The 17,169-nt window shown below is 36.3% G+C and overlaps 1 protein-coding gene across 3 annotated transcripts in view; it reads right to left on the bottom strand.

Annotated features, from left to right (window-relative positions):
* Positions 1-733: 733 nt before the first annotated feature.
* Positions 734-17,169, bottom strand: part of GABRA2 (gamma-aminobutyric acid type A receptor subunit alpha2) — a 64,819-nt gene continuing 48,383 nt past the window's right edge. For all 3 annotated transcript variants that reach the window (XM_087736426.1, XM_087736427.1, XM_087736425.1), the window contains exons 9-10: positions 11,937-12,139; positions 734-7,954 (exon numbers count right to left, since the gene is read on the bottom strand). In XM_087736426.1, the coding sequence (XP_087592552.1) occupies positions 7,646-7,954; positions 11,937-12,139 (512 nt within the window). In that variant the 3' untranslated portion in view covers positions 734-7,645. The remainder of the gene's footprint in view (positions 7,955-11,936; positions 12,140-17,169) is intronic.

Genomic DNA, 17,169 nt, shown 5'->3' on the forward strand with positions numbered 1-17,169 from the left:
AGGACCACCTCTCATGGGAGGGACCCCACACTGGAGCAGGGGAAGAGTGTGAGGAGTCCTTCCCCAAGGGGAAAGGAGCAGCATAGACAACGTGTGATGAACTGACTGCAAGCCCCATTTCCCGTCCTCCTGCACTGCTGTGGGGGAGGAGGTAGAGAAATCAGGAGTGAAGTTGAGCCCAGGAAGAAGGGAGGGGTGGGGGGGAGGTGTTTTTAATATTTAGTTTTTATTTCTCCTTGACTTACTCTGATTTCATTAGTAATAAATTAGGCTAATTTTCCCAAGTCAAGTCTGTTTTACCCATGACGGTAATTGGTGAATGATCTCTCCCTGCCCTTATCTCGACCCACGAGCCTTTCATTATATTTTCTCTCCCCTGTCCAGCTGAGGAGGGGATTGATAAAGCAGCTTTCGTGGGCACCTGTTGTCCAGCCAGGGTCAACACACCACAGCATAATATGAATACATGAGGACATTCTCATTATATAAATAGAACACCCTGTTAAACTCTCACCAAGCTAAGGAATATTTTATTTCCAATATATTGTTTGCTTCCTTTGGGAAATTCTATCCTTAATAAAAAAGCACCTTCATAGAGGCTGTAATGGGTTGCTTAAAAACAAGCAAACAAAAACAAACAAACAAAAAACCCACACACATATCCTGAGAGAAAAGCCATGAGGGAAATTAAACATTTGTGCTGCCAAAGCATTAAAAACAAAAATACAAAATGTACTATATTTAAATTAACTTTAATAAGAAGTACAAAAAGATAATGTTAAGCAATATTTTGCATGTGGTTAATAAATAGTCTTCAACAGCAAGCAGTGACACATTCAAACATAAATCCAGTTATTTCTTTTACATTTTAGAAAAGTAACAACTTCTTCCAGTTAAAACAAGGTCACAAATTACAGAATATTATCATCCTCTTTAATTATTTATAACTATGAAACCTACTAAATAAGTGAACTGTCACCCAGAAGATTTTATACAACGTTGATGTTCAAGGTTAAGTATACTTACATTTATCATGCAGTTTCTTAGTGTGCATATTTGATTGGTGTTTAATTTTCTTTAAAATTATTGGTTCCATTCTTCCTGTTTCCTTATTTCTTGTTAATATACTGGAAGCATCTCTTTTCAAACTCCTATACATTTTCACGCCTAAGTGACTCACTAAAGTAGATTTGTCATACAATGCATAAATGCTCTCTGACTCCAGCTCAGCTGAGAACAATGTTTGAATCAGACTCCTCGTTATTTTTACTATTTTTTTTTAAATCAAGTATAACAAGATTTAGTGTAATCACTCCATTAAAATTAAAGTGCCTTCAAATGTTTCCTAACAAAGTGACTATTTGGAGGGGCGAGGGTGAAGGGGTGCTGTTTAGGAACTGATTTTTTAACAGTTTATAGATACGGTGCATATTGTACATATGTATTCTAATAGATGTAAAGTACTACATTGCATTCCGTGCTAATGCTAAGCTATAGTAGCCTATAAACTGATAAATTCAGCCAAAATGAACACCTAATAAAGAATATCAAAAGCAGTTGATCAAAGCAATATCTTGTTCCATTCTCTATTTCCATCCATCATCAACAGCGTAGATAGATGGATGAAGTACTGGAAAACAAATATAACACTTCAACCTGTTGAAGCTCACCTCTTTGAATATCAGATGAATGAAAGCACTCAGTGCAATCATTAAAAACCTTCAATGCATAAAGACATGCTCCAGGCCACCTGATCGAGTGAAATATTCACAACATTATGTAAGGAATTAAAATTTGAAAGCAAAATATAACTTTTAAATTATCCAACAATAAAAAATATATTCATATATATTTATGTAGACATCAACACTATAGGAAGAGTATACATCATCTTGCATATTTTAAAACATCCTCCAGATTCCTTTTTGCGAGTGTTATCACCTACTCCTAACTCATAGCACTTTCACAATATTCTTAAAAGGCATTAACATATACCAGGAATGAAACAGACATCAAGTCCTGTATTTCGGTACAGTTGGCTCTTCTTTTAAGGGCTTATTTTCATGGGTTAAAGAACTAAGCACCTCTATCCAAAGGAGAGCCCAGATGTACTCTCAGGTTTACTCCCCTTCTGTAAAAAATCCTTACTGACTTCAGTGATGTAGACGAATATCCTGAGGATGCTAATCAGTTTTATTTTAAATTCAGTGCAAATTTTGCCCTTATCTCAGTCAGAGACATCAAGCCCTCAAAGTTTAGCCTCTTCCAGTAAGATGTAATCACAGACTCTGAAACATGATTCCAAGGATTCACTTAGAGAGATCTGAATCTAGAAAATTAAATGATATAAAGTAAACAAACTTTTATGTGATTAACATCTGCCATTCATTGAAACAAACTTCTGAGCCTTTAGCTTCTACTGCTAAAGGTCTAAAGTGACGAAGTCCCCCACTGATTCTCAGACAGCTGGAATTAACAATTGGATTCAGAATAGTATTGAAAGTTCTGGTTGTTAGGGAGTTTGGGTTATCTACAGAAATGAGACAGAGGAGGTCTCCTTGACTAAAAAAAATGAAAAGAAGGTAATATTAAAGGGATATAACTTAAAGTTATATTGCAAACTGACAGCATTCTAGCAGAAGGTACACTGTTGCTGGGAAGAGGTGGAAGGAATCCTAAAACTCTGCTTTCTAAAGAACCACTCTCTTTACTGGAGGCTGAAGCATGAGCTGACTTTCATATAAATTCACTTAATTACTTTAACATTTCAAAGTCTTTAAGACAAAAACTTTATGTATGACATCAAATTATACCACACTCAGAGATTCTATTTAGATGTGTTTAGACATTTGCACATTTATCATGCTCTGTGTTTTTTAAATGAAGCTATTTAACTTTCTGGGCTCATTTTAAAATGTTTTCGTCCTCTGCTTTAAAACCCATTGCATTGCTTTCTAAATTTTAGCATTATGTGTTCTACACATAATAGGGCGTAGACTGATGATAGCTTCATATCCATACTTAAATCATCTTTCATGCAAATTTGTTAGGAATGGAAATGTTCAGAAGCACACGCTTCATCTATTCTGTGAAAGGCCAAGGCAAAAACTTGTGCACCACAAAGCTTTCAGAATAGGAATGAGAGGTATGGAGGATGGATGCTGACTATCTGTGCTTAAGTGAAAGCCACACCTCTTAAGAAAACAAAACCCAGAATTAACAAAGTTCTACTTAATTCCTGAAGCTTCTTTTCCCCCTCCACCCGAGATATCCCATGCAGCAGGAAGCACACAACATAGCATGGTTTTCACAAAGCAGTCAGCAGAAACCTCTCAGTTTCAAAGGCACAACTCATGTCCCTCAAGTCCAGCAGAATTATACAAAAAGGATTTCAATTTCATATGATCTAAAAGCTACCTTCCCACAACTCACATATGGTAAAGAAGGCTCAGAACCAAAGCTGAAACAAAAATACGCATTACCTCCCTCAATGGCTTCTTCCTCAATCATCTCACAATCCACTGACACTGAAGCAAAGCCATTTGCTTCTTCTCTTTCCCCCTTTCCTCCCCCATACATCCCTACCTCCTCCCAGCTGCTTCTGGTTGCTTTCACGCAGACAGTTTATGGTCACCCCACTTTTGAAAAGTCTCACCACCCCATATGTTATCTATAATCACTGGGAAGGGAAGGTGATTCAGTAGAGCTCCTGCTTGGTGTCTAGTGAAGCTCTTCCATGCTCTCTCCTGTGACTATACAGGCAGACTAGCTCCTTAATTTAGCATAATGTTCAGTGGTATGAGTAGTCTCCCAATCTAAAGCTCATATCTCAGAACATGTACCATAATAATTTTTTTAAAGATGCTCAACAATGCAGCAGTTTTACAAATTTAATTAACCCAGATATGGAAAGTGAAGGTAATTTCATTGGCTACAACATAACTGAGAAGTTTGGAAGCCACTCTTTTAAAAGCAATATGTTAAGAAGTCTCCAGCAGACAGCCCTGGCTGATAAACCCTGCTGATGCCTATATTCTTCATGCTGATTTACAAATTACTGTTAAATTACTGACCACATGCATCCAGACGTACATGCCCCAGTACTACATTGGAAACCTATTTCATAAACCTTGTTCTGAATTATGGTAATTCCAATCCAAGTTTACCACAGTGTTATACCATTGTATTTATTGTATTCATTTCTTAAGTCACATAAAATATGACACCCTGACCCAAGAATAATGGGAAAAATAAATTAGATTAACATGTCAACCAAAAATTTCACTGGTAGATTCCACATGCAAGTCTTTGACAGCAGTGACTTGTGTTTGCTCACTCATGCTCTCTTCCCCTGCTTTAAGTATTTAAGACCAGCAAGTTTTACTCAAATTAAATGAAACTTCTAGGTATTTGGCACATAAATTTGTGAGATCAGCTTTAAAATCCCAGACACAGCTTCTATACTGCTGAATGGAAAGAAGGCCTAACTCTTGTATTCCAGTGTTCCTTGCACGATGCTTGCATTCACTTAAAACTTTACATTCAAATTCACTTAAATCTACATTCAAATTCACTTATCCAGTTGTTAGTCTTACAAACTTGCAACTTATGTGTAGTCAGTTTACTCACTATAAATGTTTCAGCAGTGAAACAATAAAGCAAACTCGTTCCTCCCACAGAAGGAGTTTGCTTTAACATGGACCAACTGAACTAAATGTAAAAGTGAAACTTTTCTGGAGCTTACGCACTCAAAAGCCTTGCTGATGCCCACAATAACTGCATGTGGATATTACAAACATATTATTTTTCACTGAGTGAATGTATATAGTATGCCTATTTTTCTATATTAGTGTGCTATAAATGTATCTTTAGCATGTGATAAACACCTGTTTTTTTTGTCTGACTGACTCTAAGCATAACACAAGCATAAAGAAAATGGTCAGTGAATGAAAAAATAATTGTACCCAATAAAAGCAGTAGCAGCAGAGCTGACTAACATGAGACAGCATCAGGCTTGTTGTGCAAACTGAAGATATGCTTTTTGCATGCAGCTCTGAATTACACAGATGTCATCTTCCAGAGAAGAAGTCTTGTTGGAGAAGACTTCTACTGTTAAAAACCTTTGAGGGGTCACGTTCTTGGATAAGGATGCAAAATCCTTCCTTATCAAGTAATTCAACATGCCTCTGAGCACACTCATGTTTGTAGTGGGGAGAGTTCTGACTACACAGTGTCGTGCATGGAGCAATACACAACATTGTTTAAACATTGTGAAGGGTTTAGAGTACCTGGGATGTGGCCAAGGGTGAAACACAAACCTCTCTTTCTCATATCCCAGTCCAGTGAGGTTCGGAGAGTCCCTAGATCTTGCTGATGTGAACAGAAGGTAAGAACTCCCACTAGGTCACAGGAAGGAGACCTCAGCTACAGAAAACATAATCGAGCTACTCAAGTTCAAGAGCAGTTTAGCATGGGCCTCCATTAAACTATACAGTCAGAGCCCTTTGCCAAAAACAGAGTTAAAAGAGAAGGGATTTTTCTACAGTTCTAATATTTACAATTATTTGTACATATGTACATATTTATATATTTATTCATACCTGGACAATGTGACATTAAAGGGATCATTTATAATTTACAAATGAAAGATTTTAAAAATGTATAATTATACCATGAAAAAACCTTTTTTTTATTGCTTGCCTTCCAGCCTTATGCTCATAATCACACTATTGCACACATCTCCATGTTACATGGAAGATCTACATTTATATATAAATATATATGAAAATAAGGATATTTTTATTTTAATGTTCTGAGTAAAGTGCTCATTTTTTAACTACTGTTGATGAGAAAGGTTTAATCTGACGGCTTAATTAGAGGGACTTCAAGGGATACACACCTTGTCCATGCTTTTCTCTTTCATTTATAACTTACAAAATGTCTTTATTTTACTGATCTCAACTCTGTCTTAGCTATTAATTCTATTCGTAATATGCATTTGTGACCTTGGCATCTATACTGTCACACAAAGTACAAAACAGAATCACATTAAAAGCAAAGAAAAAGCAAGAAAATAAAACAGCAAATGAAAGCAGTGTTTCTCTTTGTTGTTTTTAGCACATTTCCATGTCTTAAGATACTCTTTTATTTGATTTTAGAAATATTTGTACAACTTTGTTAAACTCTGAACATATCTATTTTATGCACTATACTCAAGTACTGTACAAAACTGCAATAAATGACACTATACGACTACATATGTCTCTACTAGAAGACATCATCATAAAGGTGTATCTTTTTTTAAAGGTCAACTAATAACTGCTAATGTATGTGTGAATCAAAATATTTTTGATTGGCCAAGTATACTAAAATCTAAATACAGTACACAATTATTACTTATGTCATGATTTACCAGGCCTTTAGGGGCATAAAGAATCTTTGCAAAGGCTCAGATGAAAAACAATTTTACGGATCAGTATTAAATGCTCATATAAAATTGCAAATGGCAGCTCCAGTTTTGTTATATTTGTGTATATGAAATACAGTTGATACCTACTGATGATGCATGACCTTTTATTAAAAAAATAACATTCAAATCTTAGCAAAACCATTTCTAGTATACAAAGTTGTTGTAAAGTTATGTCAGCGAAATGTAAAGTTGCAATTTACAAAAGCAGCAGTAAATTTTATTATATGGACAATTTCCTGAACTTAAGTCATGGTTCTTGTTTCCCTTGAAAACAATGCTTTCTGGGACAAATACAGGTAAATATTTTAATGGCAGGTTTTAGGATAACATTAAGCAAGGAAAAAGAGTGTATTATATTACTGACATACTTAACCCTGAAAAATTTCTGAGTACTTTTATGAACCTCGCAATAATCCAATTAAGAACAAAATCAAAAAGCAAAAAAATCCAACTTTGCTGAACCAGACAACCTGGCTTAGCAACATCAAAAAAGGAAAACAGTGAAAAGAATAAGAGTTCCACTAGTGGAAGTTGATATTGGAAAATTGATTAACACTCGCTTTTCCCTGAAATCAATTGGAAGAGTTTATTAACAACTTCAAACAGGACAGAAGTAAGAAACCTGTGGCTTTTGCCATATAGTAGTCTTTACTACCTCTTCAGCCTACCTAGTATCCAGAATGTTTGTGAACAGTAGAACTGTATGACCTCCATACTCTGTTATGTACATGGGTACTGCTATTGTATGAAACAATTACACCTTTTTAAAAAAATCGCTTTTTTAAATGACAGTTTCTTTCATTAAAGTAGAATTAGTTACTTTATAGAAAAATATTTTAACTTTAAATTAAAAAAATACTGTTCCTAAATAATTATGTAGGATCACATCTTCTTTTCATTGTACGGAGAGAATATAATTCTGTATATTTGAATCCTAGTTTAACAGAACTCCCCTGGGTATAACTTTTAAAGAGCTGGCTATATTTGCCATGGGTGCTATCTGTTTACAGACCCATGAATTAACACTGCGTCCCTCCTTTGGAGATAGACAGATAAGACATCTATATACACTCTGTACATAATGGTTCACAGATTAGCAGTTATTAGTCGTACTGTACATAGTGAACAACCTATCTGATTAGAATGATGCTTTAAGTCCTCAGTGCAATTTAGCTTTTAGGTTGATGGCGCAAAGCCAAGTAAGACAGGCTCCCTGTTTAAATATGTAGCCCAATACACTAAATTAAAAGTACCAAATAAAACTGGAAACACTATTCTAGACATTCTGTCAATTTTGCTAACACTGTTGAATGTCTTCTTTGCTTCCTGTGGCTTCGCTTCTGGTTTTGCCTTGTTGGGTTCTGCGGTTGTAGCACTCTTGGAGATGGTTGGTAGCACTGAGTCCTTGGTAATATTTGGAGCATAGTTGGCAACAGCCACTGCATAGGCATTGTTTTTCTTAATGACAGACGCTTTTTCTTTTTTCTATTGGAAGACAGCATGAAGTTAAATATTTAACGTGTATTTGTCAGAACAGACTTAATAAAACATAATTTCAAATGTAAAAGAAACAAATGAGTATGTGTGAGTATGTTAAAATAAATACCAGGGATACCATACTGATAAATTCAAATATAAAGACACACCCAGTCTATCCAAAAAGAAGGTATAGGTAACATAAGAATGCTCTACAAACATGGACTCTTGCACCATCAAATGCCCTACTGAAGTTATATGAGGAAGGGTCTCTTACTGCAATTGTAAGGATAACTGGAAAAGAGTTGGTCTTTCTCTAGCCACTTTGTATCTGGCTCCTTACAACAGAATTGCAAGTTATTTAAAATGTTCTCTGTTAAGAGAACAAGAAGGAGTGAATGGATGGACTGGAAAAAAAAGATTACCCAGCATTGTAATAAAATGAAAATCAGGCCATCTTTCCCACATAAATCTAGCATCACTATTATTTGAACACCTCATAACATACCTTCAATAAATAAAGGAATTTCAGTAATGGTCTACATTTTTTAGAGATTCTGGAGAAATATGTGCGTGTTTACACGTATATATACATAGACACACACACAGAGGTCAGTAAGAGATTGCAATTAGAGAAAGAAGGACTCCGGCCTGGTAGTTACAGAAGTGAACTGAGAACTAGCCCAAGAACTATTCTTGTTTATCAGAAATTATTGTTTAAAAAATGCATAACAGTGATGAAAATGGGGATTAGAACCTAAAAAATAACAGAAGATAAGAAAAGTGGGATGGAATGACAAGAATTTAATGAAGTTCAGAAAAGGGAAATTTAAGTCCTGTACCGGGGGAGGAATAACCCCATGTACCAGTACAGGTTGGGGCTAATGGGCTGGAAAGCAGCATTGCAGAAAAGCCCCAGGGGATCCCTGTGGACACCAAGTTGAACACAAGCCAGCAACGTGACCTCACAGCAACGAAGGCTAATAGCCTCCTGGGCTGCATTACAAACAGCGTTGCCAGCAGGCCAAGGGAGGTGATTGTTCCCTTCGATTCAGCCCTGGTGAGACACATCCGGAGTGCTGGATCCAGTTCTGGGCTCCCCAGTTCAAGAGAGACATGGGCATAATGGAGTGAGTCCAGCAAAGGACCACAAAGATGATTTAAGGCCTGAAGCATCTGAAATAGGAAAGGCTGAGAGAGATGGGATTGTTCAGCCTGGAAGAGCTCAGCGAAGGGGAAGACTCAGCAGGGGAATCTTATCAATGTATATAAATATCTGGTGGGAGAGAGTAAAGAAAACCAGACCAGACTCTTCTCAGTGATATCCAGTGGAAGGACAAGAGGAAATGGGCACAAATTGAAATACAGAATATTCCACTTAAGCATACAAAAAAAACCCTGTTTTACTGTGAGCGTGACTGAGCACTGGGGAACAGGTTGCCCAGAGAGGTTGTGGAGTCTCCATCCTTGGAGGTATTAAGAAACTGTCTGGACGTGACCCTGAGCAACCGTCCCTAGCTGACCCTGCTGGGAGCAAGGGAGTTAAATTCGACGGTCTCCAGAGGTTCCTTCCAACCTCAGCAATTCTGTGTTTTTACAGGATTGTGTCGGCTTTCAAACAGCTAAAGTTCAGCCAATGGCAGCCCAATGGAGATGCTATGTCTATAGATAGATACAGGGATGTATAGGTAATGAGTATAGGCTTGAGTGTTTAGACATACATATAGGTACACAGACTAGCTCTGCAATAAGACTGTAATGCTAGAAATCGATTCACTGTTTTGCAGCAATCCCAAACTAAGGATCTTCTAATAACCTACAGGAAAGAAAGGAAGGATTTCAGTTTCTCAGGAAGCAAGGCTCTCCATATATAATTTAGAAGCAGGCAAATAAATATTAGATTCAGTCCATCTCTTCCACAAAATACAGAATTAAACAGATGAAGACATAGTTAACTTCTGGCTCATATAAGAAATCATCAGCTGTTGTATTTTGGTTTGATTTTTAATCTAATGGAAGTGGCATAAGTGAGGGAATTCTTGTGACATTTCTTATATAGGTGCATTCCAATTTTTTACTTCCACTGGGAGGTATCTACCCAATTTCCAATTCTGGTTTTAAATTAGCTCCAATTTGATATATATCAGGGCCATCTACAAATCTTGATAAGAACTTCATAGTTAGATGTTGTGCCCCAAATACCTCATCTCAGGAGATGTTGTCACATAAAAAGAAAATCTGGGATCGGGTGGGAATTCAGCGCTGTTCCTTATTGACTGGAGTGTGAAAAAGGGTTGATCAAATATATAGTTTGTCCCTGCACCTGCTTTCCTGTGAGACAAATTCCATGTTGACAGCACTTAGATGGGAATTTTCATATAACGTGAACAGAGATGACTGTCACTGAAGAAACATATTTCTCTTTATTTGGTGAAGAGTAAGCCTGGCTTTAGGTGCACAGATGCATTTGGCAAAAATAAGAGCAAATTACCAAATCAAATTCTGAGAGGAACATTCTAATTGATCTATAATTCCTTCCTTTCAGACACACTTACTATGTTTTTAAAAGGTAATTGTAATACCATTAGTGAGACCTGCATAATAAAGATGAACCATATTTTTGTATGAGAAACTCTGAATATGTTAAAAGTTTAGCTTTTTGTTAAGTCAGTCTGAAGAAAATAGAGAACTGGACATGTGAATGGTATATAAACCTTAAAATGGAATGGCTAATTTTGTCATTCCTAGGGAAGGAATACTACCTAGCTGTTAAACAGCTGCCACTCCTAAGATCATGAGACAGCACTGTTATATTAATTTAAAGAAACAGCCAAAGGATGATTGTAGTTTATAAGGGCTCCCTACATTATTACAATGCCAGGGCAATGTGCCAGTCTGAAAAGCTCCACTCGTGACATGCTGATAAACTTGTAGTGATTCAGTATCTACTTCTAGCATGAGGGAACAGATCCTGAAGTTCATGCCCTTCCGGAAGCCACAGGGAATTACAAACAATGTGCTCATTTCCTCTAATTCTCCTTTACCATTAACTGAACATTTTGCTTCTTTATGCATTGTGCTTTATGCATTCAAAATGCTTAGAAACCATCAGTTAATTAAACTTTGCTTCACGTCTACTATTATCATCTAGGAAGGAAATAATATTCTATCCTATTTTAAGAAGAGCCACAGAAATCTGAGTATTCTTTGTCAGAAGAAATCCTTTTCCATTGGTAGAATCAGGACTGTGATAGGACAAAATTATATAATACAGTAAGTTAGTCAAAACAACAAGTCAGCTTTAACATTTGTTCTGTGTTATTAAAATTATAAACTGTAAAGCTTGACACAAATTTAGGCATATCACCGGTTCATTCTGTTCATGAAATAAGAAATTCTATCATCAGGTTAAAATTTCTTAATGCTATCACACCTACACTACTATCAATACCAGAAAATTAAGGCATGACTGTGTTTCTGCCCACTCAGAGCATCAATACATCATAGGTGAAGAAGTGCTCAGAATTTTGTACAACTGCTATTTAAATTAGTTTAAAAATTAATGTCTACATATCATTAGGGATAAGTTTAAGAACACTGAAAATGTTCAAAACGTCTAGATTTTGTTATTAACAGTTTTTACATATAGGGGCATTCAGTTGTTTTTCTGATCCTTATTTACCAGGAAAATTAATACACATTACATCTTTCTGTAATCTTTTTCTTTTTTCCAACTCAAGAAACAAGTCAGACAGGTCCTAACATAAAAAAACCAATGTGCATGATAACTAAATCTGGATTATTGAGAGCAAGTGAGATTAGCTACATCACAGCAGATATATTTTTGTTCAGGACAGAAAATACATCTACATTCTTTTGATTTAAAACATTATGGTGTTTTTTTTTATATATAGGCAATTTTATCAAAACAATATATTACAGCTGGTTTAGTGCAATTGACTGGAAATAGGGCTATTTCCTTAGGACTTACCTTATCATTCACTACACTTTTTCCATCCCAGGCCCATCCTCGTTTTGTGAAATAATTTACAGTGGCAAATTCAATTAATGCAGAGAACACAAATGCATAACAAACAGCAATAAACCAATCCATAGCTGTTGCATATGCTACTTTGGGGAGTGAATTTCGAGCACTGATGCTTAGTGTTGTCATTGTCAACACAGTTGTTACTCCTGCAAGGGGACAAAAAAACAAAACATCAACAATTTTACTTGGATTTTGAATGTTAACAAAAATACAAAACAAAAATTATTACAGTATGTTTGTGAAACACAATGGAAAATTTGCTTATCTGAGTTGGTGACAAACTGCCAGAACCATATTAAAGGCTGCATCTGGAGTTTCTTTTGAAATGTTTTAGTTCAATTTTGTTGTTTAAACTTCCCTTGTTTAATCAGCTGAACATTTCACTTAGAGTAGAGAGACAATATTTATTTTTTTTTTTAGCTATCAGGACAGGGAAGGGACAAATTAACAGTTCCTTAATGGAATCTAATACTTTGCAGCATTACAGTACTAATGATTAAAATGCTAATGTTTGGTGGCTGACCTGCAGTGGCTGCAGGTCTGGCACCTATCTTTACTGACAGTACCACACAAATTTACCTTTGTTATTAGAAATAATGATTTTTTTTTTTTCCCAGTAGCTGTCTCACTAACCATCCAGTCACATAGTTGAAGACATAAACAGGTTAAGTTTTCATTCAGGTAACATGGATTTTTTTCTAGAACAGCATATTGATTTGAAATGCCAGATTATTATAACTGTGTATTATGTGTCAGAAAACAAAACTTGATGATCCAGGAAGACTGTTCTTTCACTGTGGCAGCTATTAAAAGCACTTTACAGTACTTCGTACATAATTCCTTCCCAGTAGGAAGCCACGAATTATACTCCAAAAAATCAGAAAAAAGATACATGGGAGGAAAGGAAGAACATTTTTCTGAATCAGTTTTAGCAAGCAGAAACCCACAGCCACAAATGCAGTCTCCATTCCTTAAGTAAATCAGTTCTCCCACCTTAGGCTGAATCACACTTAGACAAACTAAACTATTCCCTTTGTGGCACACCATTAAATATGTCTCCAGAATGAAAAGCAACGCAAAGTGATATACTTGGCACAGATCAGCATTTAACACCCCATTATGACAGGCAAAGGAGATGCCATGGCAGAAATATTAGTAACAGCACATCACAGCTTCAACAACTACACACTCATAAAATTGTTGTAAGAGGATTCCCAAGAGAAAGTAAAGTCACTCTCCCTAGGCCGGATTCTCCACTGTCGGCAATCTGCCACCTGGGTTCTGCAGGATCGACATAGCTCAAATTTTCCTTCTGCTACAAGAGAAGCATTTCTAACCACTGTGCGAGAGGGAAGAGAGGCAGCAATTACACCTACTCAGACCTCTTCAGGCTTTGCCATTTCCATCCCTCCTGTAAAGAATCTCCATCTCTAAGGGTTCTACAAAGGATGACAGAGCAAACCTAAGTGGACTCAGCCTCTGCGCTATTCTCCCTTGATGCGCTTCCAAAGGCCTGTGCAGCAGGGAAAACTAGGCACTAAAACATCCTGCTGAGTCACACAGAATCCAGACACCTCAGCAAACATAATTCTCTAATTGCTCTTTTTCATCCTCCATAAATTAAAGAAGTGGATTTGGTCTGGAATCAGCCATGACACTGTTGGGATCTGCTAGCCTATACAATGAAAAGGAAGCAGCTATCATACTATATTGTATGAAAATGTGTAGACAATGTAGTTTGTAAAGAACTTATTCTCTCCTAACACTTACACAACATATGGCTTAATTATTTTCAGCACCTCAGGCAAAAGGCAGTCTATCATTTAAAATTATCACATGCAAATTTTAACACTGGTCCTGAGCTGCAGATAAATCATTTAATTATACAGAAGTATCAGTAAAGTGATTGTTTTTCAGAGATAAGGTGACCTTATCCACATGTAAATATATACAGTTGCTAAGGTACTGTTCTGTTTAAGTCCTACCTTTTAGAATAACCTAACCTTCTGGAAGCCCCATTGGCTTCTTCAGAAATCTAATTTAAGATTAACTGCTGACCTTTTCTAGTCTCAATTAAAACATCATGAATTTACATCTTGTATCCTGCTACCAGTTGACAATTTCTCTAAAAATTTCAGCAAGCCACACCACTTTGTGACTCAAATGCTAATCAAACAGCACATTGTCAGACAATTGCCAATGCACTTTCATTTATTCCTTTACTCTGTAAATTCAGTGATGTTCAAGCTACCACAGTCATTTAACCTGAACTAAGTGGGAAAAAATTAGACAGAAAATTTAATTCACTCAACCTGGTCCACAACCTGAATAGATTTATAAATACAAATAACATAGCAGAAAGAAAAGACTGTTGTCCCTTTTACAGAGATACAGATTACTACTTCATTTTATCACTCTAAGAGTAAATGATTGGAGATCTAAACAAAAGCTTAAAAATTCTGGAGACAGTGTAATTTTAAAGTATTATACCATAACATTTGGCTACATACCATACTGCTTCTTTTTTACTTATGCAATGTATATGTATTACTTGAGAATACAATACAAAAGGAGTGTACATTGATTCTGCTTAGACACCGGGAGACAAGTCTGAACAATCATTGAGAGAAAGATTGTAGAAAATAGCTCAAGTGCTCAGTCTACCCTTTTTACTAAAAGAACAACACAAAAGGCCAGAAGCCTTTTTAAACAGCATGGTAGGCCAAGGACCATAACATAATCTATTTCCAGAAAAGTTGCATTCAGTCAGTCGGTTAAGCTACATATACATATTGTGAAGTCGGTGCTCATGTTGCTTCACTGTACGAATACCGAGCAATGGAACAGAGTTCCCCATTGATCAACAGCCAAGTTAATTCCCAAAGCTGAATGGCAAGTGCTATTTACCCCAGCTCCAGTCAAAGTCACATGTCATTATGCCACTGTTGGAACATAAGCTAGTGTCTTGGCACACCACTGAGCTGAGAAGACATATTAGTTCATTTGCAGCCAGCTCAGTCTCCAACTAAGGGCTACAGTTTTCCAGGTATGCTTGCCCACTGCCTACCACTAGAGTGTTATGTCTACAGTTAGCAGAAATTCCCAATTAAGAAATTAGAGACTGAAAGTTGTGAGTGGTGGGATATCTCTAAAGGCACAAAAGATAATCTGCAGCATGTGAAAGGAGAAGTAATAAAGACAGTTGAGATTCTTTTCAACAAAATGGGAAAAGGTAATTTATATGTATAGAATTGTTCAAAAGGAAGGGTCTATGTTTTTCAATTCCCACATAAAAATAACCAGAGAGCAAAAATCTGAACTTTTCTTAGGTTCCCCTTTCTGTAGTTCTACAATTAAAAAGTCTGTCTATTTCAGGTCTAAATGGCTTTTTGCTTCAAAATGTACATTAATTAATATAGGTTCAGAAAAGATAAACCAAGAACAAGCAAAACACAGGGATAGGAATGCAGCATAAGAATAAAATGATCACAGAGAGCAGACTCTTGACAAAGGAACATAGCTATGTGATTTAAAATCCTGCATCCTGGATAATGTACTAAAAAATAATATGACTATTAATTTTTGTTCTTGCCTGCTTTGGGTATCAAAGAATATATATCTAATTACATTCATTTTAACATTCTCATTCCTACTCTGTGTGAGTTAAAACACATAGATAACTGTAGCACTGAGAAAACTAATTTCTGATTTTTCTGTCACCTGCATCTAATGCTGCTATTCAAATATACGTGATGCTTCTAAATGTTATGACCCATTAAAAATGAAGCGAGAATTCAATAAGCTGCACAAGATTAGTTTTGCTAATATTGTTGACACTAAATGCGGAACAATAAACACATTACTAAATGAAACAGATTGTAGTCTTGCACTAAATGAAGGCATTATGAACCAGGCTTATTCCCTTTCGTTAAAAATGCAATCAAATGCTTTTCAAATTTATCTCCTAGAGAAAACACATTCAAGACTTATTTAATTAACGATGATAAAACTTTCTTCTTCCAATAATTTAAAGCAAAGTATAACATTAGGCCATAATTCATTTGGGATAGCTTAGGTCAACAATATTAAATAGATGCCATAAAGGAAAGGGATTAAAGAGCTCAGCTATAAAAGAAGCCTCATTATACCAAGCCCTTAATGTTAACCTAGAACTTGAAACTACCTTGCAAGAGAATAGAAAGGAGAAAGAAAAGTAACTTCTTTCAAACGTGAAATAATAAATGCTAAGTGGTGCTTTGAATAACTTATGTTTCTTTGAAAGGAACAGTACTCCAGTTATTAGTCCTTTCCAGGACTTGGTAGCTCTCCAGAACGTACTTGAAATAAATTTCTCATTGATTCTGAAAAACACTTTATCAAAACTAATACTTTCTACTTAATCATATTTTAATATTGATATATGTATTATACAATGCAAAGATGGCTATCTAGCAAGTGACTACTCCACATAAAAACTAAAAATTAAGTATGATCGATAAAAATGTAAAGTAAAATCTCCTGCAATTTTTATATTCCCTGCTGGAAGTAGCTAGTTTTATTACCTTAGCTGTAGCATGGGCTTCATGTGTCACTGGGTGGAAGCTACCTGAAAGTACCACCCAAACGAGACCTTGAGTGTACCTGCCCAGCTCCAACTGTCAAGCTTAATTCAGTACGAGCCAGAAAACAGTAAGAAGCAATAGATGAACTTTGTTATGAAACTGTGGCTAACTTCACATTTTTATAACACATTTAGGCAAGGGACCAGAGGGTATCAGAAATCTCAGTGACAACTGCTGCCAGTAGGTATGGAGAAAGACTGAGAGATTCACCTGGGGCAACATAATTAGAGAGGCCATTGGCAGCTTATGCTGACAATCTCATCTAGAGTGTAAAAGAATGTTAGGAATAGCTCCTCAGGGGACATTGAACCCAATGCAGAAGGTTAAGCCTGAGGTGCAAATGCTGCATGCAGGGGCTAGGTTGCTCCATGAGGCAGAGCCTGGACATGTCTTGTTCCTCTGGGTTCAGGGTGCCAGTCTAAGCTGGCCTGGAGGGGACAGAGCCCTGACTGGTGCATGAGGTGTATGTCTGTGTGGCAGAAATAAAATACTAGCATAGAAATTGCTATCCCCTCGATATACCCATTGTGCTTAGTAAATAAATTTTAGATTTT

The sequence above is a fragment of the Nipponia nippon genome, unplaced genomic scaffold, assembly GCF_047370975.1.
Source record: "Nipponia nippon isolate SJK-2023a ecotype South Korea unplaced genomic scaffold, ASM4737097v1 scaffold_6, whole genome shotgun sequence".
Classification (NCBI taxonomy): domain Eukaryota; kingdom Metazoa; phylum Chordata; class Aves; order Pelecaniformes; family Threskiornithidae; genus Nipponia; species Nipponia nippon.